The sequence below is a fragment of the Triplophysa rosa genome, linkage group LG5, assembly GCF_024868665.1.
Source record: "Triplophysa rosa linkage group LG5, Trosa_1v2, whole genome shotgun sequence".
NCBI classification, from domain to species: domain Eukaryota; kingdom Metazoa; phylum Chordata; class Actinopteri; order Cypriniformes; family Nemacheilidae; genus Triplophysa; species Triplophysa rosa.
In genome coordinates, this window is record NC_079894.1 from 16,327,928 (window position 1) to 16,353,777 (window position 25,850).

Here is a 25,850-nt window from a genome sequence, read left to right on the forward strand (position 1 = left end):
ATAAGTTAAGTTCCTTAAATGTCAAAGATTAAATGACCATAAAGCAACTTTCCTTTTGCTAACAGTGGGTTTTTTGCTAACAGAGTATTTTCAGGAATGGACAAGTTTTTTATTTTTTTTCAGGAATGGACCATATATTTTATTGTATTTTTATTATTAAAAGAGATTAGTTCCTTCCTCAGGCATATTGATTCAGATTCAAAATAACTTTATTATTGTAAGTAGCTTTATTGTAGCTATCTTTTCAGATTAGCATGACTGTATCCCAACTACTTTAAATTATTAAACCAGTTTTAAATTTGCTTCCTAACACTGTGTTCATTTCAGATTATGTACATTTAGCCAAACATAACGTCATGATTCTGCCTCATCATGTCATGTCTTTCTTGGTCTAGTGGCAGGATCATGACAGAGCCTCATGTTTTGTGTGGAGAGAGACATGTTATTGTTGGTTCTGACATAACATGCTCTCTCTCCGGTCTCGTCTTTGGCCCCGCCCCTCTCGTTTCCTCGTTTAGCTTTCCATTAGTGTTCATTCCCGACACCTGTCCTTTGTTAATTATTCTTTGTTAGTCTCCCTATTTAATGCCCTTGTGTTTGCTGTCCTGTGCTCGTTCGTTTTGCTTCTGTGCCTTGTTTGCCTTGCCTAGTTTGCCTTGCCTAGTGCGATACCCTGTGGATTATTCCCAGCCTTGTTGGAATTGTACCCTGTCTAGTTGCTGTATTTCTTTAGTCTAGTCCCAGTCATGTTCAGTTTATTTATAATCTTGTTCTCCTGTTTTTTGCCCCCACGTGGGTAGTGTTTTTGTTCTGTTTTGTCATTTAGTCCCGTCCTTGTTACCCCATCGTGGGTTTTTGTTCTGTCCGTTTAATAAAGTATTGTTTCTGTACCACTGCTGCCTGCACTTGGGTTCTTCCCTGCCACAACCCTGATACATAAACAGAACAGAAATTGGAGATGAGTTCAGGTTTGTATCTATGTCATCCTTACACAAGTTAATGTGTACCTGGAAGTGGCTCAAGGTTTTCTGGTGTTTTTTTGTTTGTCGAAAGTCCACTTTGGTCCGACTCATTTCCATCTTCATGAACAAACATGCATTTCATTCTCACATGTGTTTTGTTTGGCTCACTCACTGGATTTTGGTGCAAGTTCAAAACCTCTGATTGATGAACGTTTCAATGTGTTTTCTAAGTTCATCAATCACTGTGCATATGGCGAAATACTGTGCAATACAGAAGAAGCCTGCTGTGTATTTTTTTATTTTCAGAAAAATAGGAAATAATCTCACTTCCATATGGTATAATTAGTAATGTAAGTTGGAAACTGGAGAGCTATTAAGTTTGAGGTGATGATATTAGCAGCTGTTGCCTAAAGGCTCCACACACACTAAAAGCAGGGCCGCGGTCAGGGGGGACATCCGGGAACGTTGGGCCCTGAGACGGAGTCCACAAAACACATTTATAGACTGTTTTATTGGTTATAATATAAAAAAATATTTTATATTTTATTGTATATTAATTGTATTCAATTAAATTAAAATTACTGAACAGTTATTGATTCTTTGCGGAGGTCAACCAGAAGTTACAATGGGCCACGTAACGTAGCTGTCGTTGAAACCACAGTACATAAAGATACTAACTCGTAATCTGAAAGGGCAAGGTGCCGCTTGAATACACAGTGTTGCATCATTTAGTGGAACCCATTTTGTTAGAAAAACAATAACATTAAAACACCCTTGAACACATGAGGTTATTAATAGTGGTAGGAAAGTATTAGAAAGCTTAACCTTAAGTATTATGGACATGCGTGTGTTATGACATGTCCTAGCAACCGCATAGCAACACATTAACAACTATGCAGAAAACTGCATGGTGACAGTCTGGCATTATAGCGAGTTCAGCTTACATTTGAAAAGCGTAAAAATCTCTGATGGTTTGTAGAACATTCTGGAACTGTTTACAGTAGATCTGTGGCGTGAGAAGTCAAAATCAAATTTAAACCAGCAAAGTAAAACTATTTGGATTGCCTGCTAATGAACATGCATAGTGTGTGGTGTAACATTGTGGAGATATTGCACTGTGTTGTATTGCTTGCTTTCATTTTCAAAATAAAATAGTCACCTCAGGTCATTCTATTTAATAAATACTAACACACGAAAAGACACACACACAATCAAATATACAGTGTTGTATCCAGACCCATAAATCAAAATGACCATTTCATCTTCTATAGGCTATAAAGACAAACTTTACAAAACTCTACAAAAGAGTCAAACTTTGTGGTGTTTGTGCCTTCCAGCCTTTTATTTGCTTATCTGAGACAGCGCTTGGATTTGTAAAGGTCCATTTCAGGTCACCATGAGCCTGCTTAATGATCAACTGCTCAATAGGAGTACTATAAAAAAGGTTTTAAAAAAATCCCTAAAGCCTTTCTCATACACAAAGGATGGCAAGGATCACAGCAGTCTGGCCAATAACCATGAAGTTGGTTTTGCTGTTCGCTTTTCTGGCTGCATCTCAGTCCATGCCCACTGAACCCATCCTACCTGAACTTCAGATAGAGACGCGGTCGCGCTTTGCAGCTCTGGATGAAGTCCAGCTTCTGGCGAATGGCCTGCTACAGCTGGGCAGTAGCCTGAGGGACTTTGTGCAAAATACAAAGAATCAGATCAATGATATTTTCCAAAAGCTCACCATCTTTGACAAGTCCTTTTACCAGTTTTTTGTGCTGACCAGCGAGATCAAGAAGGAGGAGGAGGAGCTGAAAAAGACCACTGTAATCCTGAAGGCAAACAACGAGGAAATTAAGAGCCTATCGTTGGAGATCAACTCCAAAGTCAATGACATCATCAATGAGAGAAACCACCTGAGGACGCAGGTGGGCAGAGTGGAGGAGAGGTTAAGCAGTCTGTCCCAGAGTTTGCTCTCGGTTGACCAGCATGCAGAAATCTCCACACTCAAGGTATGAACAAATCAGTAAAGCTTTGCAAATACTTTTTATAAACTTACTTGAATGCACAAACAGTTGATATGCAAATTCCAGCTACCATGACATGCCCAAGTTACATAAGAAAGATATTGAGATGTTGATGTTGTCTATTAGGAGGTAATCCAGACCCAGGAAAGAAGCATCACTGATCTTTTGAAGACTGTTAATGAACAAAGAGAGCAGCTCAATAACCAAGGGACCAAGATCAAGGGCCTGGAAACTAAGGTACAAGAAATAACTCTGATGGCAACGATAATCTATAAAACTATACAAACTCATAAAACACACTAGAAAATGCTTAGTAATGGTACCACCCACATAAAAATGCTCTAGCAACCCTCTGTATTGCCCTGGAAACCAGCCAGAACACCTTAACATTGTAGCAATTTTGTTTGGACAAGCATTGCTCATACTGTACATTACGGAAAATGTAAAAATCGAATTGTTTCATGGACTTGTCTAGCTCGGCTCTGCATGGATCCAGGAAACTGCTGAAAATTTTGAAAGGACTCTTCAAGCCAACAGCTTCTCTGGATACCTACCATACTACACATCTGACGGAAGTTTCTCAAGCGGTATGAAGTCCACCAACATATTGTCTTTTAATATATCGCTGTGTGTCTGTTCAAATAGATCTGCATCTGAATTTGTTGTAGCTCTTCCGAGGGATTGTGGTGAGGTTTTCAACAGAGGACACAAGTCTAGCGGCCTGTACGCCATTAGGCCACACCAGTCAGAAGCCTTTCTAGTGAATTGTGAATTCACTGAGGGTAAGAATACAGCAAATCTTTATTCTGCTATGGATTTTATTCTTGGACATGACAATAATGTGCTAGTGCACTCATAATTGCACCTCTGTCCCCCACAGAGGGAGTGTTTACTGTCATCCAAAACAGACATGACGGCTCTGTGGACTTTGACCAGTCCTGGGAGAAGTATGAGGACGGATTTGGAGACTTCAGTGGTAAGTTGAATGTTGAGCATTAAATATTTTTCAACATACTTACAAATGGTAAACATAGTTATTAATAATTATTTATGAATTACAGAGTGAATTCTGGAAACTGAAACTCTGTGCACCTTGTAAACCATGTACTCCAAAAGATTTGCATGATGTCCTTTTCACAAATGCTATCAGAAAGACCAAGACATTGCAGCATACTGTAATAGGAAACAAAACCAGAAAGTGAAAAAGACAGTATTTAGCGAATATTTATTTAGACAAATTTGCTTTTAATTCTAGATACCACATTGCAATAAAAAGTTGAATGGGACATGCAGATAGGTTCTCATTCTTATGCCTTGTTTTTGTAAAGTGGTTGCCACATGTTGTTATAAAAAGTAAAATCATGAAATGTCCAGTCAGTGAAATCTAGCGGCAAGGTTGCGAATTGCAACCAACCGCTCACTCCACCCCTCCCCCTTTCGAAACACTACGACGACTGACAGAACATGGCGAATTACATGCAAGGGGACCCGCGGTGTATGTAGATAGAAATAGCTCATTCTAAGGTAATAAAAACATAACGCTTCATTGTGTAAGCTCTTTATACACCTCTAAAGACATGTATTTCATATTGCATTTCTATCAATAGATCATCCCAAAAATTACACACTGCACCTTTAAGTGTCATGCTTCAATTACAAGAATAAACAGTAAGAAAATGTCGCTACAACATACAGTAAATAATGATCAGCTCTTGGTGCTGTTTGCAGTGAATCATACTCGGTAAAGAAATCACAGTTGTGATATGGGGCCAAAATGGTGTTGTTTCCTAAAAAATGACCTAATATATAAATATAGAGCCATTCTGCTTCTGCGGCAATCTTCCTTTCCAGATGTTTCATTAAAATTTGTATTTGAATGTTTTTATTACAATAAAGAGAATGAAATATTTCACATGTCTGTGTTTGATAGGCGAGTTCTGGCTGGGGCTAAAGAAGATCTATGCTATTGCCCATCAGGGAAACTCTCACCTGCATATCCAGATGGAGGATTGGAGGAAAGAGAAGCATTTCATTGTTTATCAGTACATCCTGGAGGACGCTGCCTCCAACTTCACCATCCACCTGAAGCTGCAGTCGGTTGAGGCTGTGGACGAACACATTGGCTTGAGGTTTTCCACTAAAGACCATAATGATGGAAATCTTGATCCTAACTGTGTTCAAGACTACACGGGTATATTTACGCTTCTAAGATTTTTTCCAGTATTTTATTTTTGCTGGTAAAATGCATTTCTATCCCAACACCAATCCACTACTAAATATAATGGAAATGAATGCCCAGCGTGGAAAGTGCAAACTTGTATTTCTGTATGTCTGCTGTTTTCTAGGTGGTTGGTGGTTTAGCATTTGTGGTGACATTAACCTGAACGGCAAGAGTATTCGGAGCAGACCTCGTAAAAAGACAAGCCACTGGAAACCTGGCAAGAGAACCACCAGCTTCAAGTCCTCAAAAATCTCCATTAGTCATCTCACAAACCCACAAACCCCTTAATATCAGTATGTGCCGAAACACTGTATGTTGCTGCTGAAATGATCAGACCTCTAATACACACATCCATCAACGAACAGCTCCATCTCGATTATTAATGAGTCTTTGCATTATATATTAACTTAATGTATACAACATTTTTTTCGTGCAATATTTTATTTTCATACTTGTCTTAAGCACCCTTAATATGATCCATGAAGAAGTAAAGTAAAGATAGGATATTTACACTACGATTAGACACACTGAACCGCACATGATTCAGTTTCTCCTTTGCAATGAGCTGAGGAAACCTCCTATTTAACTTTATTTTTAGAAAAGGTTTCACCCATGTATTAAAAATGACTCAGAATGTTGGACAAGTTGTGCAGTATTTTTATTTTCCTTTTTTAATGTGTAATAAGTAAAACAGGAATGTTAAGTGAATTCTACACGGAAAAAGAAAACAAGTAATTAAAACAGTTAATGTGCATAGTTACTGCAACACTGCACCCTGGTGAGCATTGCATATACTTACAATCTTTAGATTTTTTTCAAAGGTACAAAATATGCTAATTATCAAAAATATATTACAATAATCAATTTTGTCATGTCACTGGCTGAATGCCTATATGATATATAATGCAAATCTATTTGTCGATTATGACAAATAATGGCCTTTGCTAGTAAATATCATTGCACCACATCAGCACCATATCAAATGTTGTTTGCACTTGTATTCTTGTGCTTTCTTTCCGGAGCCATCTGAGGCACCTGTTGTGATCAAAACATAAATCAAGAAATGTAATCTTTAAGGATCTGAGATATCAAAACCCCATTATCCACAAGTGGCCCAACGGTATCAAATATGGCGTGTTTAGCCTCTGAGATACTAAATGACCCTGGGGGAATGAACAAGTTATAAAGCAAATTTATGAAGTGTGTACAGCCCATTCCTCCTTGGCTTATTCACTCAACATCAGCTCTATTTAGCCTCTGAGTAGATGGCTTGGCAGAAAGGGCACATGAGTTGGCTCTCACCAGTCATCTTATGCATTTGCCTCAACAGGCCTCTGGGGCAAGTGTTTCTGACAGTGATGTCCATGCACATGTGTGAGAAAACATCTTCAGTTACCATCTGCCCCTGCCATGTTTATTTTTATCCCACTCACGCCTTCAATCCAAGACTCGGTTCTCTCTCTCTCTCTCTTAGCTGAGAGGAGACCACCCAATAACAGATTCTCTCTGGTTCTTCCTCATTTCCTCACGTCTGTGGAGCAATGAACGATAGTCCCTTGCAAGTGTTGACTTTGCCTACTGCTCCGTACCATGACCAGAGGCCTGGAACCAGTGGTTTAAGGAAGAAGGTCCATGTTTTCCGGTCTAAGAAGAACTATCTGCACAACTTCATTCAATGTATCTTCTCTTCCATCGACCTGCGGGACAGGCAGGGCTCCACTATGGTGGTGGGAGGAGATGGACGCTACTTCAATTCGACTGCCATTCAGGTCATAGTGCAGATGGCTGCTGCAAATGGGGTCAGTTGTGATTCTAATGTTTTCTGATTTTACAGACCTCTTTTATAAACAAGATCCTGTCGCTGAACACTTGTGGCTGTTTCCAGATGTCTCATAACATCAGTATACTTTAATCCAGTTACAGCCTTTTTTGGATGAACATTGTAGTCTTTGAAAAAAATCGGAAAATATCATTCATTCATAAATTCATTCACAAATCTTTTTCAGGTGTTATTATGTAGTATGTCAGTACTTCCCCCTGTTTTGTTACTGACTTTTTTCAACATTTGCCACAAAATATTTATTTTTGACACATTTTTTTTATGTAGCCTATTTTGCATATACTTAAAGGCAACATTATATCCAATCTTTAAATGATTTTAATAGTGTCTAATAATTTGATCTGGCACAGGTGAAAGAAGCATGTTTGACAACTGAGTTAAGATACTATAGTTTGATGACACTGAAAATGATCACAACCCTACTTTATTTTAAAGGAACAGTTCACACAAAAATGAGAATTTCTGTCATCCTTTTGCTTCAAACCTGTATAAATTGTATTGTTACACTGTACACAAAAGATATTTGGAAGAATATTTGTAAACTAAGAGCTCTGGGGCACTATTGACTTCTATAGTAGGAAACAAAACTATGACTGTCAATAGTGCCCCAGAACTGTTTGTTTCACCCCATGCTTCAAAATATCTTCTTCTGTGTTCAACAGAACTATTTGAAACAACTTGAGGGTGATTAAATGATGACAGGATTTTAATTTTTGGGTGAGCTGTCCCTTTAAGACTGTGAATATGAATTAGTCATCCTTTATTGTAAGGTTTTAGCTTCTAGGTATGTTTCATGTTTAAAATAAAAAACTTTACTATAATGCTTTATGTAAATGTAAGGAATATGATAGTGTATTATTCATGAGCAGTTGCAAATGCTATTTTATTTGATGGTGCTGTTACTACATTGATGAACTTCTATGTCTTACTGCACTAATTTTAGGTGGGTCGTCTTACAATCGGTCAGAATGGCATCATGTCAACACCAGCTGTGTCTTGTGTGATCAGGAAGATCAGCGCTATCGGTGGAATTATCCTTACAGCCAGCCACAACCCCGGAGGACCTGATGGAGACTTCGGCATCCAGTTCAATACTGCCAATGGAGGTACAGTACTGCCAACCTGTGATTATGAGAGTAAAGAAAACAGGTCATTAAAATACATAAATAAGAATTTACATCTCATTGAAAATGTTTTCTTTTTGCTCCCAAAGTCATAATATTAAAACATCGCAATGCAAATAAGTAAATAAATGAATAATTCAGAATACATCATTTCTACATAAACACGTTTATCTCAATGAACTATTTCTTAAAAACTTAAAAATATTCGGAGCTGTGGTTGAGCCAGTGGCTCACAGAGAACTGGGTTCATGTCTGACCTGTGTCATGTCCCAGTCTCACACTCCCTCTCTCATCCCTGTTTTCCTATCAGCTCTCCACTGTCCTGAACAAAAGCAAAAATAAAGAAAAATCTAAAATAGTTTCTAATCTTAACGAATTGTTACTGTTGTAAATCTTTAATACAGGTCCTGCACCAGAGTCTGTGACAAACAAAATCTTTCAAATAAGCAGATCTATAGAGGAATATGCCATCTGTCCTGAACTCAGAGTAGATCTGGCAACCATTGGCAAACAATCCTTTGATCTAGAAAACAAATTCAAACCTTTTACAGGTAAAGCCATTTACTGTACAGCAAAACTGCTCATTTCAAAGCAATACAGTATTGCTTATAATTGTTGACACGTGTTCAATATTCTATCATGCAGTAGAAATTGTGGAACCGGTTGAATCCTATGCCAACTCGCTGAGGAATATCTTTGACTTTGCTGTTGTGAAGGAGCTGCTCTCAGGAGACAACCATATACAGATCCGTTTAGATGCCATGCACGGGGGTGAGGACCATGTTTTTGTTTCCACTGATATGAAAACAGATATGACCATTGCAGTAGTACTATAACCAATCCTATATAAACAAGTACTAAAAACAAACATCCAGAATAGTAGCAGCTGCAATGAACTGGCTTAGTGCCTATTGGATGGGGATAGGTTTAGCTTACATTACTTTATGCCTCTATGAAAAGAGTTTCCGTGAACAAGTGGTGATGTGAGTGATTAAGATGAGCTATCTAACATAACACTAAATAAGCCCGCTCCTTCAAGAAGTAAAATCACACCACTGATGAGTCCCTTGAAAGTAAAGGAAGGTTCTGGCTGCAATACAAGTAAAGCATCAGATAACAACTTTAACTCGCAACTAAGTTTACTTAGTCTCTATAACGAAGTCACTTAGTTTGCATTGTTTTTTCATTTTTGCTCTTATATTGTTATCTTATTTTAATCTCATTAATCACAAATTGGTCTCATATCACATTGATGGTACTATAATCACTTCTCATTGTATCTCCATTGGTTCTGCAGTGGTTGGGCCGTACATAAAGAAGATCCTGTGTGAGGAGCTGGGCTCCCCTGCAAACTCAGCCATTAACTGTGTACCTCTGGAGGACTTTGGAGGACGTCATCCAGACCCCAACTTGACCTATGCTGCTGACCTTGTTGAGACGATGAAGAGTGGGCAATATGACTTCGGCGCTGCTCTTGATGGTGATGGTGTAGGTGTTGACACGGAAACCATCTTTCAAGTTTAACGTTACCTGACTTATGACCTCGCTCGACCTGATTTTGCCAAGTGGTTGATGTCCCCAGGACAACATATTTTGTTGACCTAAGGACAACGTTTTTATAAATAAGACCTAAACCCACACCAAACCCCAACCCAACTTACCCCTCAAATCAGAGGGAAATGATAAGTGAAAAACAATGGTCTAGAAGCACCTAATACTGGTTGGAAGATTAAACTTAAAATAAACTGTAAACTTATTTCTGAAATCTGATTGGTTGATTTAAATGTTGTCCCAGGGTCAACATGATGTTGTCCTAAGGACATCAACCACTTGGCAAAAACAGGAGAGCCTATGACCTCATGGTCAAGCGCTCAAGCGAGTGACTGTTAGCATAACGTCGTGCTTGACCCAGCCCTCTTATCTCTTTCTAGGACCGTAATATGATCCTTGGGAAGCATGGCTTCTTCGTAAACCCCTCAGACTCTGTCGCTGTCATTGCCGCAAATATCTTCTGCATCCCTTACTTCCAGCACACAGGTGTAAGAGGCTTCGCTAGGAGTATGCCCACCAGTGCAGCTCTTGACAAGTGAATATAACTTCTGAAATATTTCACACAGCATGAATGAACAGACGTGCACCTACACTGAAAAAAAAACAGTAATTAACATAATTTTTCAGGTTTTTTTGTTCCAAATTTTTCAAGTAAATTGTCAAAAAACTGTAATTTCACTGTTTTTTTTAGATTTTTCATGCATTTTTTAAATACGGTCAAAAACGTAAATTTACTGTAAAAGACAGCAAATTTACAAGAAAAGGGTGGAAAATATGTACTTTCACAGTAAAAACTGTTATTTTACAGTTTATTTCTGGCTGCCAGAAAATTTCATTTTTTTATAGGATTTTTTTTACAGTGAATAGTGAGTTAAATTCATTTTTACTGACTATCCTGTCTTTTTTTTGTAGGGTGGCTAAAGCCACCAAGATCCAACTATATGAGACACCAACAGGTTGGAAGTTCTTTGGGAACCTGATGGACGCAGGTCGTGTTTCGCTTTGTGGGGAGGAAAGTTTTGGCACAGGTACATATTTTAACCAGCGTACATACATTTCATTCAGAACATGCAGCAACAAAGATCTGCTAAAACCTCCTTTCCTCTCCTAAGGTTCAGATTATATACGTGAGAAGGACGGGCTTTGGGCCGTGCTGGCATGGCTTTCTATTATAGCCACAAGGATGCAAAGTGTAGAAGACATCATGACAGAACACTGGAGAACCTACGGCAGGAACTACTATACCAGGTGCAAGATACATTGGTACAGTTTCTTTGAGACATACCATTTATCTCACAATGTCAACACTTACTGTATTTTTCTTTTGTCAGACATTTGATTATGGATGATGATGATGTATTTATACATATACAGATTCGACTATGAGGAGGTGGATTTGGATGCAGCTGTGGAGATGATATTGGATCTTGAGCTGATGATTTCTGACAAGTCATTCATTGGGCAAATATTTACTGTGGGGGGAAAGAAATACCAGGTGGAGACAGCAGATAATTTTGAGTACAGTGATCCTGTAGATGGAACCATATCAAGAAACCAGGTAATACTTATAGATTATATGTATATACAGTATATATACATTATTGGTCGTATTATTAATGGTACCTCATATTATGTACTGTTATTGTGTGGTACAATGTCCTTAGAATGGGTCAAATTATATACATTATATCTAAACTGATTAATCACAACACATTCATATAATATGCAGAAATGCAGAAATTATTTTTCTGTGTGTTATTTCCCAGTTCAGATATTGTAGCCTATTTGAGGAGCATATGTTTTGACCACATTAAACAGATGACTTATGAAAATAAACCCTTTATTTTTAAGTTGCAGCATTAAAACAGCTTGATTTGCGTGCTCTAGGGCCTGCGGATCATTTTCACAGGAGGTTCACGCATAATATTTCGTCTCAGTGGCAGCGATACTTTCAGAGCCACAGTTCGTTTGTACATCGACAGTTGCGAGACAGATGTAAACAAGATATTTCAAGACCCACAGGTAAATAATTCTTTGTAGTCTACATATCTTATTATTTTAAGCTTGACATTCAAAGGTGTATGTGGGTCAAAGACGAAAAAGGGTTTACGCATAAAACAATACGTGTAATACTGCTTTAAATTGTTGTTGTTCAAAAAAATGTATGAAAAAGTTTTCTTTAATTTAATTGCATTTTTGTTTTTCTGAGCAAAAAATAAACATTTTCCCTGATTTACAGAAGACGCCCACTAAAATGTCTTGTCAGGCATATTTACAACAAAAATCAATTAATGACATATTAAAAGACTAATTACTTTCACCCCAAATGCTAATTAGTTGTAATTTTACATTTTGTAGAATTTGCCACTATCCTATATTGCCCATTTGTTAATAAGATTTTTTTACTCATTTAAAGCACAATAAAATGTAATATGCTCCATTATTCTTTTATATATTTTAATATGTAAGTCAGAATAAACATGTTGTTTTTGTACATAAATATTGTGTTATACTGAATGACAATGTAACATTATTTCAACCAAATATTGACATTTTTTCTCCAATAACTTAGTTGAAACCATAAAGTAGACATTTTACTTACATTAAATGTGCTTTCTATGGATAAAATCGCTTTTGTAAATTTCTTTTGATGGGGACATTCTTAACGTCTTTGACCCATGAACATTGAAAATGAACAGTACAGTACAATGTTTGATTGTCTTGTCATACTGTAGGTGGCGCTGGCGGAGCTCGTAACTATTGCCCTGCAGCTTTCACAAATCCATGAAAGAACCGGGCGAAGTGGGCCTACTGTTATTACATGATTACTGTTATATTTGCCTTTTTTATTCACCTGTATTTTAAAGTGTAAAACACAATTTTCTTGCCGTATCTTGATGCACTTGTCAGTATATTACCTGTTTTTTGTCAGCGTTGTCTAATAAGAGCATAGATATCAGTGAGCCGCGTTCCCCAAGAAACGCTCCACTGCGAAGGGTCGTGGCTTATTATGTGCGTATCCGTCACTGGACGCCACGTTGAGGTTACCAAGCAACGTTCAAGAGTTCACAGACTCATAAACAAGGGCTAATCTTGCAAGAAATGACAGTGAAATAAAACGAATCAGTCATTGAAAGGTAACTATTTACTAAAACTCCAATCCAGATGTCTTTATGTCTTAAATCTAAGAAATGTGTTTATATATACGTTTTTATCTAGGAAAAGTGTATTTTATATTACATTTTTGAAATAGTATTACAAATAAAACGTCATTTTAAGTTATGGTTACCTTACACATATCGTCAGTTGACAGTAACTTACTATTATAATGTTATATGGAAACGTAAAGTACAAACGCATTTGTCCATTGACGTCACTTGTCTGAATAAATGTTTTCTGTGATACAATACTCTGAGACTTTGTTTTACTGACCAACTGATGCAATCTTTTTTAAATCTATATATTATTAGCTAAGATGTACTTAAAACCCACCAATGACCAATTAAAATAGCAGATAAAAAACTGGGGGAAATACTCTTTTGGTATACAAAATAAAAATATTAAATAGGTCGCTTTAACTTGCTAAGCTGTATAACAAATAACACAATAACTAACCTATTCAATGTGCTTATGAGAGCTCTGATTTACACTTCTTTTATTGTCGTTCACCCATTTCTAAAGAAGCTGACATGCTGTCCTCTGCTACATCAACACAAATCAAGAACATGGGGAACAACAGGCTTGAGAGTGAGAATAACGTTTGTGTTCAACAATCCTGCCACACATTAACACATTAAGGCAATAATCGTAACACTTTCCATCACAGATGCTGTTACAGATGTATGTCTGGACTCAGAAAAGAGGCAAGACCACAAAACTCACTTTTATAGCTTTATCTCTGTGTATTTTCATGCTTTTTCTTTCTTTCATTTCTAATAGTGTAATAGTAATAAAAATCCACATGCACTGTATAAAAGTAGCCTATTTTTATTACAAGACATGTATGTAGAATTCCCTTTGAGGAGTATATAAACTTTTGGATGAAGATTGCCACCACTAACTCTGAGGTTCTGATGACAAGAGAAAGTAAGTCGTTGCATTTGAGGGTCTGTATATTGTGAGGGGAATACTTAATATATCAACACAGAGTATTAGCAAATATACCCAAACTAGAGCTTTATTATCAATATTTGTGAGAAATTTTGCTATAGATTCCTATAAAACTATAGATTCCTAAACAACATGCTCCTGTTTTATAACAAGATGGTCTAGCAAAGCTACAGTTATTCTTTTCTGTAGCCCTAGATGAACTCATGAGATGCACAGAGAGGTTTGCAACCCCATATGGCAATGAAGCATGTGATCTTATTCAAGCACAACGTAGCACGTAAGTCCTGTAAATAGTTTCAATGAAACAGTCTAATAAAACTGCTAGACCTACATTGTCCCCTACATTTGGATTATTCACAAATGCCCATTTGGTACCCATGCATCTACCGCTTATTCTATCCTTTTTGCTTACATGGGTGTGTATAGTGGATCCATGCTATGTTTTAATAGATATAATGGGCTTTATTATACAATGTCTATACAATAACAATACTGGCTGTTATTTTAAGCTTTAAATGGCACCGTCCTGTTGAGAAACTTCAAAACAAAGGCAAATGGAAACAGAAGCGTGTGGAAAACATGAGAAGGCTCTATATGCAATGCAAAGTTCCAGGTGAGGTCTCACTCATCATATTCTTCGTAGATTTCGCCTCCTTTCTGTAACAACCGCAACAGCAGTCCCATTTTTGTGTCTCCAACTAGAATTGCTGACTCCCAAGATTCCTATTCAGGACCCAGATGGGCTTGAACACTGGGAGCAAGAAATGTATGAGCTGGTGAAATGGACTCACTCTCTCTCTTTGAAAGAATTGGATGATCCATGAACTCAACTTTCATTTGTTTATAAAATCACATTTTAATTTATTTTTCAACATATTGGATGATACACTGAGGTTTAAAATCTCTAAATCCTTTTGTCTAAAAATTGATTTAATAACAGAAATAATCCACCCACTAGCCATTTTTTAGACTTTACAGTTTATTAATCAAAATAGAAAAGCATGTTTATAAAATATTTTATTGTAAATACTCCAGTAAACTGTACCAAATATGCATGCTTTTAAAACTCTTCTGTGAGTATCTTCCATAAATCATAATTTAACTTAAAAACATGATATTACATTTCTATGAGGGTTAAACTGATCAATAGCGCTTTTTAGGATTTTGTTTTTATTAAATACAATGTGGAAAGGACCCAGAAAGTTAGAAACCTAGAAATAATTTTGTAAACTAACGGTACTGTTTAGCGTGTTGACAAAATGTTTATACTGTATGCTCTCCTACTTGTAAGTCGCTTTGGATAAAAGCGTCTGCCAAATGAATAAATGTAAATGTGAATACATACAGTATGAATACAGTCTGTTTTGTGGCAGAGAGGTAGATGAATAATTGCAAATGTTTTGAATAGAAAGTAAAATGCAACATTTTAACCAATAAAAATGGCTTTGGGTACTGGAGATGTTCCTGGATGCAGATTGGTCTAAAAAGTGTGGAAATACATTTATAGTAATGGGTATTCACTATTAGTTAAGCATAGTTAGTTAAGCATCCAACATACCTTAAGATGTTATGAATACACAGGTTCAGCAAACAGGTTTATAAAGGCAATAATGCACTCCAGACCGTGTCATATTGTACATACAGTATACAGTACTGCCGGTCATAAGTTTAGGGTCACTTAACGATAATATTTTTGTCCACAACTTAAAATAACAGTAAACTTATTTAAACTGTGGAATACCACAAATGTGAACTATAAAACAGGTCTCGCCCTGGCATGCTTTATAAAAAAAATGTATGAGCATGCATACTGAGCTCTTGATATCAAAAACACTGTATTGTATCACATTGTAATGAAAGAAATTATGCCTGCAAAGTGCAAACACATTTTTTGTCTACAAAACTAAACTGAAATTTTTAATCGTTTTCAGATTATAAGGTTTATTAAACTCAAGAGAAGCATTTCAGTAATCCTAAACTTCTGACCAGTAGTGTATTTAGCAACCTTCAGCGCTGTCAAACATAGTATGCATTGAAGTCTATATAATTAATATACCTTAATTATATAATAAAACAACTGTGATATTCCACAAAACTGCAATTTGAGAGCATCCTCGTCTGAAGGATGACTGAATCTAGTTTGGTTCGGTGATCTGATAGAAAGAGGCTAGATATTTTCTCTAGAGAGGAGAAACTCAAACTCTTTAATCAGATCCTTGAAGTGCATTCTGTCATCTGGGGCATGGCTCCAGCATCTGCGCATCAGAGAGTACACCTGCAGCCAGAGACAGCACATCTGTTTAACACCACCATGTGAACTCCAATTCTTTGAATGGAATGTGATACAATTTTCTGTTCTTTACCTCCAGATTCTACTTATTGTAAGCAACAACTGTTATTGAGCATAAACCATTTAAATGTAGGACTTAATTTGTTTCCTAAATAATGTTTAATTTATAGTGTTACTGTGATTAAAGATGTTTAACTGTACACACATTTGAATTTGGTTTTTACAAACTACTCTTTTGACCTCTTTGGTAAGCAAACACAGAGCTTACCATTTCAGGGCAGGACTGGGGGCACGGCATTCTCCGTCCTTCCTCAAGAGCATACACAAGTCTAGCCATGGTCATCTGCCCATGAGAGCGGCCGATCATCTTTATGAATATCTGTCCGAGAGAAAGAGATTCAGCAAAATCACAAATCGACAAGAATTAGGAAATCAGTCATGAAGTGACATTTTTAACCCTGGTGTTTTCAATAAACATTACTGGGCTTCTCAAGTTTCTTACCTGAGGGGGGCTTCTCTCACGGTCACAATAGGTCATAAGCTCATATAACGTGACCCCAAACGACCAAACATCAGATGCTTTGTAGAATTTACGACTGATCAGACATTCAGGAGCGTACCTACACAGAACACACAACCAATGTTTAGTTGACCCAGTTCATCTTCTTAACAAATGGTGTAAAGTATACTTTGGATATATTGTTTACAAAGTTTAGTGATAGGATTGTTTATGTTGGATTATTCAGTAGTTCATAAACAGAGGTACAAATTTTGTGAAAAGTCATGGTATATCAAAGTGCATCATATTCATGAAATGTGCCATAGAACATCAAATGTTGAAAGAAATGAATGACCCTTTACCAGTACACAGGACTGTCCTGTTCCTCAGTCACCGTATAATAGTCCTTGTCTTCTTTGATGCTTTTAGTCAGACCGAAGTCTCCGATCTTCACCAGAGACTCGTTCTCCACTAACACATTTCTCGCTGCCAGGTCTCTGTGGATGTAGTTTTGAGATCCCAGGTACTCCATACCCTGATAAACACACAAAAAAGGAACCAGAATATTAATATATTTGTCTAGATGTATTAACACACTGCGCCTTAAATTGACTAATTCTAGCTTCAAGTAATGTATTAGTAAAACTATTTGCTGGATAAAGGAGCTGTTGTACTTGAATATATCACCTGACATATTTGAAGAGCATAAAGCAGCAGTCTCTTCTGGTTGATGGTGGATTTGTTGCGGGGCAGGTAATCTTTCAAACTACCGGCGGGCAAGTATTCCATAATGAGCTTAATGTTCATCCCTCCTGAGTAACACACATTTATTGCAAGTAATAAGTTTGTGTGTATATATATATATATATACAGTATACTGTATATATATAAAACCGTGGTATACAGCAAAAAGTGCATTGTGTGTGCGTGCATTCCCGACTCACCCTCTTCATTGCAGATGCCTTTGTATTTGACAATGTTCTCATGAAAGAGGTTTCTAATGGTGTTGATCTCTCTCCTCAGATTGTTGCTCTCATTTTCTGATTTCAGGGATTTGGCAGCGACCAGCTCACCCGTCTGATCTCCATTAGGATCGTACAGACATAGCTCCACCATTCCAAAGTTACCCTGCACAATATTCAAAGGATTGCTATAGAATGCAATATCTGTTTAGCTTTTTCGACATTTAGGCGGTACACAACAAGTCCAGCACCTCTCCAAGTTTTCGGATTTTCTTGAGGAATCTCCTCTTGAAATCGGTGGGATCAGTCTCCTGTGGAGGAATTACTCCAGACACAAGTTCTGTAAATCGAAGATTCATGTTTATCATATTTCGTATATTATATAATATATTATTATCCTTTAAATCCTATAAATATTTTATGTAATATTAGATTGATGTGATGGATACCCTGCTCGCGCTGCTCTTTGATCCGGTCCAGCTCTCGCACTACGGCTCTAAAGAACGGTCTCTTCCTGGGGTCATAATTCATACACTGAGTGATTAGATCAGCCAGTTCACTGATGCTGGGAGTGACCAGTGTGCCAAACACCTCGTAGAATCTCTCTTTCTAATCGCACACACAATAATGCATCATTAAAAATGACATTAAAATTATAGTGTGTTTGTGGTAGTATTTGAATAAAAAACACAGCAGTAATGGAAACTAATTCTTCATTTGCTTATTACAGTAGCTGATCCAGGAAGAGTCAATCACCTCGGAGAGTTTCTTGTCACACAGCGGCAGCTCTCCATTGTAGCAGATTTCCCATAGAGTGGTCCCAAAGCCCCATTTGTCTGCTGCAATGCTCAGTGCTTTGGGATTATCAACACACTCCGGGGCGATCCAAGGGATCCTGTCAATGCGCTCTATCCACAGAAACGTGATGAAAGTGAGTAATGAAAAAATCATTGTGTTAGAACCATCAACATTGATTGACTGTTACAACAAGGGGTGTAAAATGCATTGAACTTTCCCTGTCAGGTCGATGCCATTACCATGGGAAAATTCAATGCATCAAATGCACATAGTCAGCCATAGTATTATCAAATGTATTATGTGTTCATTTCTTACAACAAAATGCCGTTTTTAATGCAATTAATTTTTCTTTGCAAATATTCACTATACTATAGTATTTGCATTTTAAACACTTTGATGCCTCTCCTACTGTACCTTGTAAGAAAGAGAAACATATTAACGTATAATTGACATATTCAAGTATAATTTATGTTACGAAATCTATTTAAATACAACACCGGTCAAACATACAGAATATGTACAAATGTGTGTTACCTGCTTTGTTGAGCACAGTGATGGCCACTCCAGGATCGCTCAGTTTAATGAATGGACCAGTCTGTTCCTTTAGACCACCCCATTTTAACAGAACATTCTTTGCGCAGACGTAGCCATGGGTCAGCTTCTTATCCTCCTGCATGACATAATGAGACAGAAACACCAGATCCCGTTACATCCTGAAGTGAAGAAGAACTTTACATACTACATGTAAAGATTACATTTAGTAGCATTATATTCAAAGTTGAATCCCATCCCCATTTACAGCTTTCCTGAGAAACACATAAAAAGTTTGACATGTGGAAATACATTTTAAATGTCTTACCAAATAACTTAGGACACTGGCAAGTTGCTCTGCGACTTGAAACTTCCAGTCGGGTGTGAGGTCCGAGCGATACTTTCTCATGAACACGTCCAAAGGGCCGTGCAGAACAAACTCTTCTACCATTATGACTAAACAAAGCATGAGCCATGATAACTTCATCACCTCGGCATTAATAGGTTTGCTCATAATGATCACTCTCCCCTAAATACATTTTCTATGCAACCATACACAACACCCTACTAGGCAAGTACTATTGACATTTTCTTCAGAAAAGGAAAAAATGCAGCTTTGCAAGTTAAAGGGATAGTTCACCCAAAAATATAATTCTGCCATCATTTACTCAGCCTATTTTCATTTCAAACCTGTATGACTTTCTTTCTTCTGTGCAAAAGAAAAGAAGACATTTTAAAGAATCTTGGTAACTAAACATACCATTCACTTGCATTGGTTTTGCATCCATACAATAGAAGTGAATGGGTACCGCCATTCTTCAAAATATCTTCTTTTTGTGTTCTGCAGAAGAAAGTAAGTCATACAGGTTTGAAATGACAAGAGGGTGAGAAAATGATGACAGAAATGTTTGGGTGAACTATCCCTTTAATGTTAATGATATGATGATCTTATAAAGTATTTAACTCTAACTGATGTTCGCCCTGTTGAAAAGGTACACTTACTGTCCATGCTGTGCATGCATATTCCATACATCAGAACCATGTGTTTATGGGATATTTGCCGCATTATGCTCACCGTGTCCAAAAATGCCTAAAAAAAGCAGAGCGGTGTTTGTGACAGCTGTTACATAGTCATATACTTACTTGTGTAACATAAGTGTGCCTGTCACTTACGGAAATGTCCTTGGATCCTGCCCCTAGCTCCTTCAGAACCACACTGACCACCTCACAGCCTGTAAACCCTCCATCATCATCATCAATCTTTAACTTCAGCTTCCCAGCATAGATGTTAGTGTGGGTGCCCTGACCAAGGTGTGTCTCCTGTTTTACAAACACCAGCATTAATAAAACAGATCTTTCTGTCCATTTCTGTGATTCAGATTAAGTTGGTCTGATTATTGTAACTATGACAAAAACCTGAATACAAAAAATGGTATCCAAACAGGTTTAGTTTATTCACATTATGCAAATAAGCACAAGTTTTTCCAACCTGGGTGATGTGCTCTTTGGGGATCAAGACAAAATGCTCAAAGAAAGAAGGTGGTGAGTCCTGACTACTTGTAATGATGAGGTTTGAAAGCTCTGGAAATAAGCAAAATAAAAAATATATATTTTAAAATTCATGGTTTATTAAGCATTACTATGAGTTTAGATGAACTGTTCCTTGGAGATATACGGTAAAGATCAATCACTATTGATGTGATAGATCTTAACATAGTAAATTAGTTGTTTATATATATATATACAGTATATATATATCAGGTTAGTTTTCCAGATCAGGAAAGTACTTTGCAATAGGCCTATTCATCAGATCTTTAGTTCTCTGTGTCATCTGATATGCACTTGACCGTGCCCGCCCAGAGAGTAACACTGAGATTGATGGGAGCACCAACAAATAACTTCCTCCAGGTATCGTAGAGACTTGAAACTTCAAGCTTTTGCACAGGAGAGTTTAATCTTTTGAAAGACGATCAAGGTGATAACCTTAGGCTATATGCACCTACGTCGGTATGTCAGCTCTAATGATAATCTCTAAATCCACTACCTCTTGGTTGTGGTGGGCATCCACGTTCAAGTCTCAGGCGGGTGTGATCTGTGGTGAGACACTGTCCGGACAGGTGGTCGGTCAGCTCTCTGAGAGTGGGCTTCACTACATCTGTCCCAGTCATGTGGAAGCCCTGTGGATTCACTTCGATCTGAAAGTTCTTGAAGGTTTTGGTGGTGCTGCCGCAGTTATCCCTCTAGAATATATTTTGATTTCATTCAATTATTCAGAGAAAAAATGTGTATATAAATATGTTGAATTTGACCTATATTTGAATTATTACATATACCTGTTAAAAAATTAAATAAACCTCCTGAACCAACAGTGTGAAGAGTAACAGTGTAGTCGTACCTCTTTGCAGATGACTGTCATGAGAATATGATCATAGTCAAAACTGCTCCAGCGCAACAGGTACATGCCCTCCTCATAACCTTCCTGTTTCAGCTTGTGGATGGTATATTCAGAACTGAGAGACAAAACATAACGTCTTTCTATTGATCTTCTTCACTGTCATTCGAATATTGTGTAATATTTCCACAAGGATCATACGTGTGTGTACATCAAGTACTAACTTGATTGGTCCATGACAGCCCTCTTGTATGTTCATTTCCATCGAGACGGGTGCCACGTCCCTGCACAGGAAATGATGTGCATCTACTCTCAGTCTGAAGTATCCATCTACAAGGCTGGCAAAGGACAAAGCCTCCCCATGGGAAGCTAAGCACAGTTCCTATAAAAAAAATCAAACATTTACAGTGAGAAGCAATGACGTACACAACCCAAATCTGAGAGCTTGACGCATTTCACAGAAAATTTCACCATCTTTCTGTCATCCTGTCTGTAGATCGAGACCACAGAGCATTTGATGACAATGTGCATAATCTCATGAAAGTCTGAGAATAATGTCCATCTCTCCTCTCCTACATCACGGGTTGGTGTTATACTCTGTTTCTTGGTGTCTTTTTCACCTCTTTTCGATTTGCGCTTCCACTGATCTAAAGATGTCTTTAAAAACAAACATATATCTGATTAGAGAACTGATGCATGTTGTTATTTTGCATCTGAAGCCTTCTTACCTCCGTGGAGACTTTCCGCCAATGAATTCCTGAGATTCCAGACACCAGGATCTCATGTTGAACCCCAGACTCGCAGCTGGAATCTGTGAGCATCTCCTCGTTCTCAAGTATGATCAGGGAGGAGGGCTGAAACACCTCCTGACCAAAGTGCTTAGTTAAAGTCTCTAAAGTGGATATATATTTGACCTTCAAGTCATGAGTATGGATGTTCTTGCCTTTAATCGTGTTCTCGTTAAAATCCTTGAGAAACACTTTAAAGACGTGGGAAATGCGTAGCTGCGTGAGAATGTTCCTCTGTCGCATGGACTGGTACAGAGCGCTGGGAATGTAGTTCTTGTACCTATAAGACAAGGCCCAACTTTATTACACACATACGGAATATCTGCTGAAAATCTGTAATTATGTATTTTGAAATGTTTGTTTTTCTTTATAGTGAGCAGGCTGTGCACAAACATGCACCCAACATAAAATATTGTCATTGTAATGGAATGTTTATTCTCGTGAATAATCTTGCATTTTATCAACTAAAAACAAACTAACTTAAAGAATGCTCTTACTCAAAGTTTTTAAGAAGTTCAGAGACGGAAATATCCTTTTCAATGCCATGATGGGAAATGGCCATTACAGCTATCCCCAAACACTCATTCTCTATTTGCTGCACATCGCTCTCATCATGAGCCTCCCGCAACGGTGCCAGACCACTATAAATGTCACACTGACTCTGAAATATAAAAAAACGGTTTGTTTGACACTGTGCCATGTTTTCATGCAACGAGTGCATAGTGTGAACTGTGGCACAGTACCTGTGCGTAGAGGTACTCCAGTGAAGGTATATCCAGAACAGCTGTGCCGGCAGATCCTGCTTCACTTTTGAGATGATGTCTAAATACTGGAGGAGAAGTCTTACTGATCCCATGCCAGTTTGTGAAATAGAACCTGCCGCACACATATTAATAAGGTCCAAGTGCCTTTAAAAAATGGTTCATCTTAAAAAAATATTATGTATCTTCTGGGTGAATTTGAAATCATAAATAAGTCCCCCAATGCATTAGTATAGTATTTTAATATACATTTTTAAAATTATGTATGCAGGTTATGTATATCAAGGATATGCATAATGTGACAGTCACATGTCACAACAAAACAAGCCATTCCCGAACAGCCCATACTCGGGTCATAATGTCCCCTTTATCATATTCATAACTCGACACAAACTGTAAAACTAAAGACCTGGAGGAATACCTTATGCGATAGTACAGCTTCAGTCTTGTTGTCTCATCAATATTAAAGGAGTAATTGGGCGGATACCAAATCTTGCTAGATTCATCATAGAGAGCAAACAGACTGCTACACAAAGGAGTTATATCTGTAATAATGAGACAACATTCATTAATCTTATTTTTCTTTAGTGTCCAACAGTGATCTACAACAAATCACAAATAAACTTACCCAGTCTTTTGGCAGCCTCAACACAAAGTTCCTCTGCGGTAAACCTACCACTTAGACAAATGATCTGGTGTTTGTCTGGTAGGTAAAAATGAACCTCAAGCCCCTGTAATATAACTGAAGCCATGACTGTCTTCCTTTTCTTCTTCTTTCCTAGCACTTTATTCATGAAATTCCGGCCAAATTCCATCCCAACGATTTCCTAAAGATCACAGAACAGCTTAGTGGTGATTGTAGCACCACTAGCAGAACAAAACAGAACTGCAAAAATAATGACTGATCAAAAAAAAAAAGATCTGAACCAGACTAAAATAGGGATCAATAATTAGGAAACTTAATATTCCTAATCCTTACAATACAACTGCGAAAATGAAGATGGATATGTGAAGGTATTGCCACCCCTCATTGTGCTCTTGTCCCCCTTTGCCACCCCATGTATAAAATCCTGGACACGCCCGATTGTGGTAAAATTGCCATAAAAATCTATTTGAATTGAACTGAATTGATATATGACTACACCGGTGTTGACATCAAGCTTGAGGAAATGGAAAAAAATAAAGTTTCCTGCAATAGTATGGCTGCCTACTGTCATCTTAAATGTATGCAATAAATCAACACTTAATCCATATTAGACTATACATCAGACAAACTAGTATGAAACTAAACAGTTTTTACATAAAGAATGAGCATTTTTACCGTGAAAAGACACATTATGTTAAAACCTGGAATGTTGCCAAACCGAAAGTTTGTAGGTGAGCTCAAACCTCGCCTAACACTTTTAATATAGAGTCTTTAATAAAACATCTATGTCTATCCAAAGGTTTTACATTATATAGATAATTTGAATGAATTGTATCTTACCGTATAAAGTGAATGTTTGTCGTCTGATCATGAGATCCATTACTCGATTCGCTTCTGAGGAAATTGATGCGGAGATTCTAGTAAACTACGTGACACACAATGCTGAATCTGACTGGCTGTTTGACGCTTCCCTCTGATTGCGTCATCTACAGTAAACCAGAGCCGTTGAAAAGCAGATTTACGACACTCACATAGACGTCCGTTGGAAGCAGTGTTGGGTGTAACTAGTTACCAAGTACTTAGTTACTGTAATTTAATTACGTTTCCCTTGAAAAAGTAAAGTAAGGATTACTCTTGTTTTTTCTGTAATTTAATTACAGTTACTTCTGAAGTAATTAAACTAAATACTGTGTGTAATATTTGTGTGTGCAATAGTGGAATTGACATAAAAATTCAAAGTCTAACTTTAGAATCCGTGCTTTAATGTATAGTTCTCACATTTGTAATACTTTGGTCAGTTAATAAGAGAACTTTATGTAGTTTTATATTATTTATTTGACTGAATTAAAAGAGCCGTTTCATGTCTATCCTTGAATCACTTAACTAATCAAGGTTGATGTAGGATATAGAAAGTAATTAGTAATAAGTAATTAAATACTTTTTGGAGAGAGTAATTTGTACAGTAATCTAATTACACTATTGAATATGTAATTAGTAACTAGTAATCAATTACTTTTTCAGAGTAACTTACCCAACACTGGTTGGAAGAATGTAATGCGGAAGTAATTTGTGTCATGGAGCGACCAATAGAGCTTGTTAATCGACGTCATGCGCCATCTTGGGAGGATGGCTGCTAGTGCGTTCAATGCAGTGTTTTGTTTTTCTAGTTTAATTAGAAAATATAACTATGGTAGGTCGGTTTTGCTGTGTTAAAAAACTGCAATAGCATTACGCAGAGTCGTTCAGGAAAAGTGGTACATATCAAAACAATAGTAGCATTGGAGTATTTTCCTCCCAAGATGGCGGCGCCACAGCAACATGCAACATAGGGCATGACGTCAGCTTCACATTCTCTATAGTTCCAAACACTGTACCGAAGGCAAGCCCAAATTTTTAATGTCTCCCAAACGTATTTGCTGTACAGTTGGTGAAATAACGGCATGTTTATACATCTTGGCGGACATATCTTATATTCATAGAATTTATATTCATAGATCTTATATTCATATTACACCGCATCCTAACCAAACGTGATGCGATGAGATTCCTGCGATAAGCAATTTGTTTGTCCATACCGAACGCGAAAAGGGTGCGGTACGTGACAATCAACACAGCCAATCAGAACAGTTTTTCTCTGTCCACGCACCCTCTCACGCTGCAGCTGAAAAGTACATGTAGAGAGATGCGTCCTGTTCTCATGACTTCAGTAAGCGGGTTTCCATCACTCTGGTTTTATTCACATTTTGAAACGGCAAATTTCGAATTAAAAACCCTTGTTTTTTCTTTTTTGCGAAAAAGGGTTAATGCGAATAATGGGAGATGGAAACGCATTTGCCGAATAAATTCCTCCAAAAAGTAGC

At 37.4% G+C, this 25,850-nt stretch overlaps 3 protein-coding genes across 5 annotated transcripts; 2 read left to right on the top strand and 1 right to left on the bottom strand.

Annotated features, from left to right (window-relative positions):
- Positions 1-1,410: 1,410 nt before the first annotated feature.
- Positions 1,411-5,562, top strand: LOC130554858 (angiopoietin-related protein 3-like). Its single transcript, XM_057334732.1, has 7 exons — positions 1,411-2,962; positions 3,104-3,214; positions 3,453-3,564; positions 3,646-3,759; positions 3,858-3,953; positions 4,908-5,168; positions 5,323-5,562. The coding sequence occupies exons 1-7, from the start codon at positions 2,447-2,449 to the stop codon at positions 5,484-5,486; spliced, it is 1,374 nt and encodes a 457-aa protein (XP_057190715.1). The 5' UTR covers positions 1,411-2,446; the 3' UTR covers positions 5,487-5,562.
- Positions 5,563-6,264: 702 nt separating this feature from the next.
- On the top strand, positions 6,265-13,599 carry LOC130554382 (phosphoglucomutase-1-like). 2 transcript variants are annotated; one of them, XR_008962975.1, is made up of 13 exons: positions 6,265-6,997; positions 7,982-8,144; positions 8,567-8,713; positions 8,808-8,933; positions 9,460-9,650; positions 10,094-10,248; positions 10,626-10,741; positions 10,826-10,961; positions 11,088-11,271; positions 11,601-11,735; positions 12,449-12,850; positions 13,395-13,460; positions 13,540-13,599. XR_008962975.1 is itself a non-coding variant. In XM_057333989.1 (11 exons), exons 1-11 carry the CDS (start codon positions 6,740-6,742, stop codon positions 12,536-12,538), a joined length of 1,701 nt encoding a protein of 566 aa, XP_057189972.1. In that variant the 5' UTR covers positions 6,265-6,739; the 3' UTR covers positions 12,539-13,103. The 2 variants fall into 2 exon arrangements, 1 of the variants encoding a protein (XP_057189972.1); XM_057333989.1 differs by lacking the exons at positions 13,395-13,460; positions 13,540-13,599 and having other exon boundaries at positions 12,449-13,103.
- Positions 13,600-14,802: 1,203 nt separating this feature from the next.
- Positions 14,803-24,461, bottom strand: LOC130554381 (tyrosine-protein kinase JAK1-like). 2 transcript variants are annotated; one of them, XM_057333987.1, is made up of 24 exons: positions 24,331-24,461; positions 23,473-23,671; positions 23,266-23,389; positions 22,827-22,959; positions 22,581-22,744; positions 22,024-22,363; positions 21,767-21,952; positions 21,520-21,677; positions 21,299-21,413; positions 20,948-21,143; positions 20,393-20,484; positions 20,077-20,223; positions 19,906-19,993; positions 19,232-19,359; positions 18,907-19,042; positions 18,331-18,482; positions 18,024-18,183; positions 17,826-17,914; positions 17,557-17,740; positions 17,300-17,424; positions 16,975-17,147; positions 16,616-16,733; positions 16,382-16,492; positions 14,803-16,098 (listed from the first exon to the last, which is right to left on the bottom strand). In XM_057333987.1, the coding sequence occupies exons 2-24, from the start codon at positions 23,657-23,659 to the stop codon at positions 15,991-15,993; spliced, it is 3,414 nt and encodes a 1,137-aa protein (XP_057189970.1). In that variant the 5' UTR covers positions 23,660-23,671; positions 24,331-24,461; the 3' UTR covers positions 14,803-15,990. The 2 variants fall into 2 exon arrangements, with proteins under 2 accessions (XP_057189970.1, XP_057189971.1); XM_057333988.1 differs by lacking the exons at positions 22,827-22,959; positions 23,266-23,389; positions 23,473-23,671; positions 24,331-24,461 and having other exon boundaries at positions 14,805-16,098; positions 22,024-22,161; positions 22,239-22,363; positions 22,581-22,738.
- Between the last annotated feature and the right edge of the window lie 1,389 nt (positions 24,462-25,850).

Coding starts and splice junctions, on each gene's coding strand:
- LOC130554382 (XM_057333989.1), top strand. CDS start 6,740: ATGAACGATAGTCCCTTGCAAGTGTTGACTTTGCCTACTGCTCCGTAC. Junction 8,934..9,459: donor TTTAGATGCCATGCACGGGG/GTGAGGACCATG, acceptor TTGGTTCTGCAG/TGGTTGGGCCGTACATAAAG. Junction 10,249..10,625: donor ACCAGTGCAGCTCTTGACAA/GTGAATATAACT, acceptor TTTTTTTTGTAG/GGTGGCTAAAGCCACCAAGA.
- LOC130554858 (XM_057334732.1), top strand. CDS start 2,447: ATGGCAAGGATCACAGCAGTCTGGCCAATAACCATGAAGTTGGTTTTG. Junction 3,954..4,907: donor CGGATTTGGAGACTTCAGTG/GTAAGTTGAATG, acceptor TGTGTTTGATAG/GCGAGTTCTGGCTGGGGCTA. Junction 5,169..5,322: donor CTGTGTTCAAGACTACACGG/GTATATTTACGC, acceptor GCTGTTTTCTAG/GTGGTTGGTGGTTTAGCATT.
- LOC130554381 (XM_057333987.1), bottom strand. CDS start 23,659: ATGGAATTTGGCCGGAATTTCATGAATAAAGTGCTAGGAAAGAAGAAG. Junction 17,148..17,299: donor ATGCTCTTCAAATATGTCAG/GTGATATATTCA, acceptor TGTGTTTATCAG/GGTATGGAGTACCTGGGATC. Junction 16,099..16,381: donor CCCAGTCCTGCCCTGAAATG/GTAAGCTCTGTG, acceptor CTCTGGCTGCAG/GTGTACTCTCTGATGCGCAG.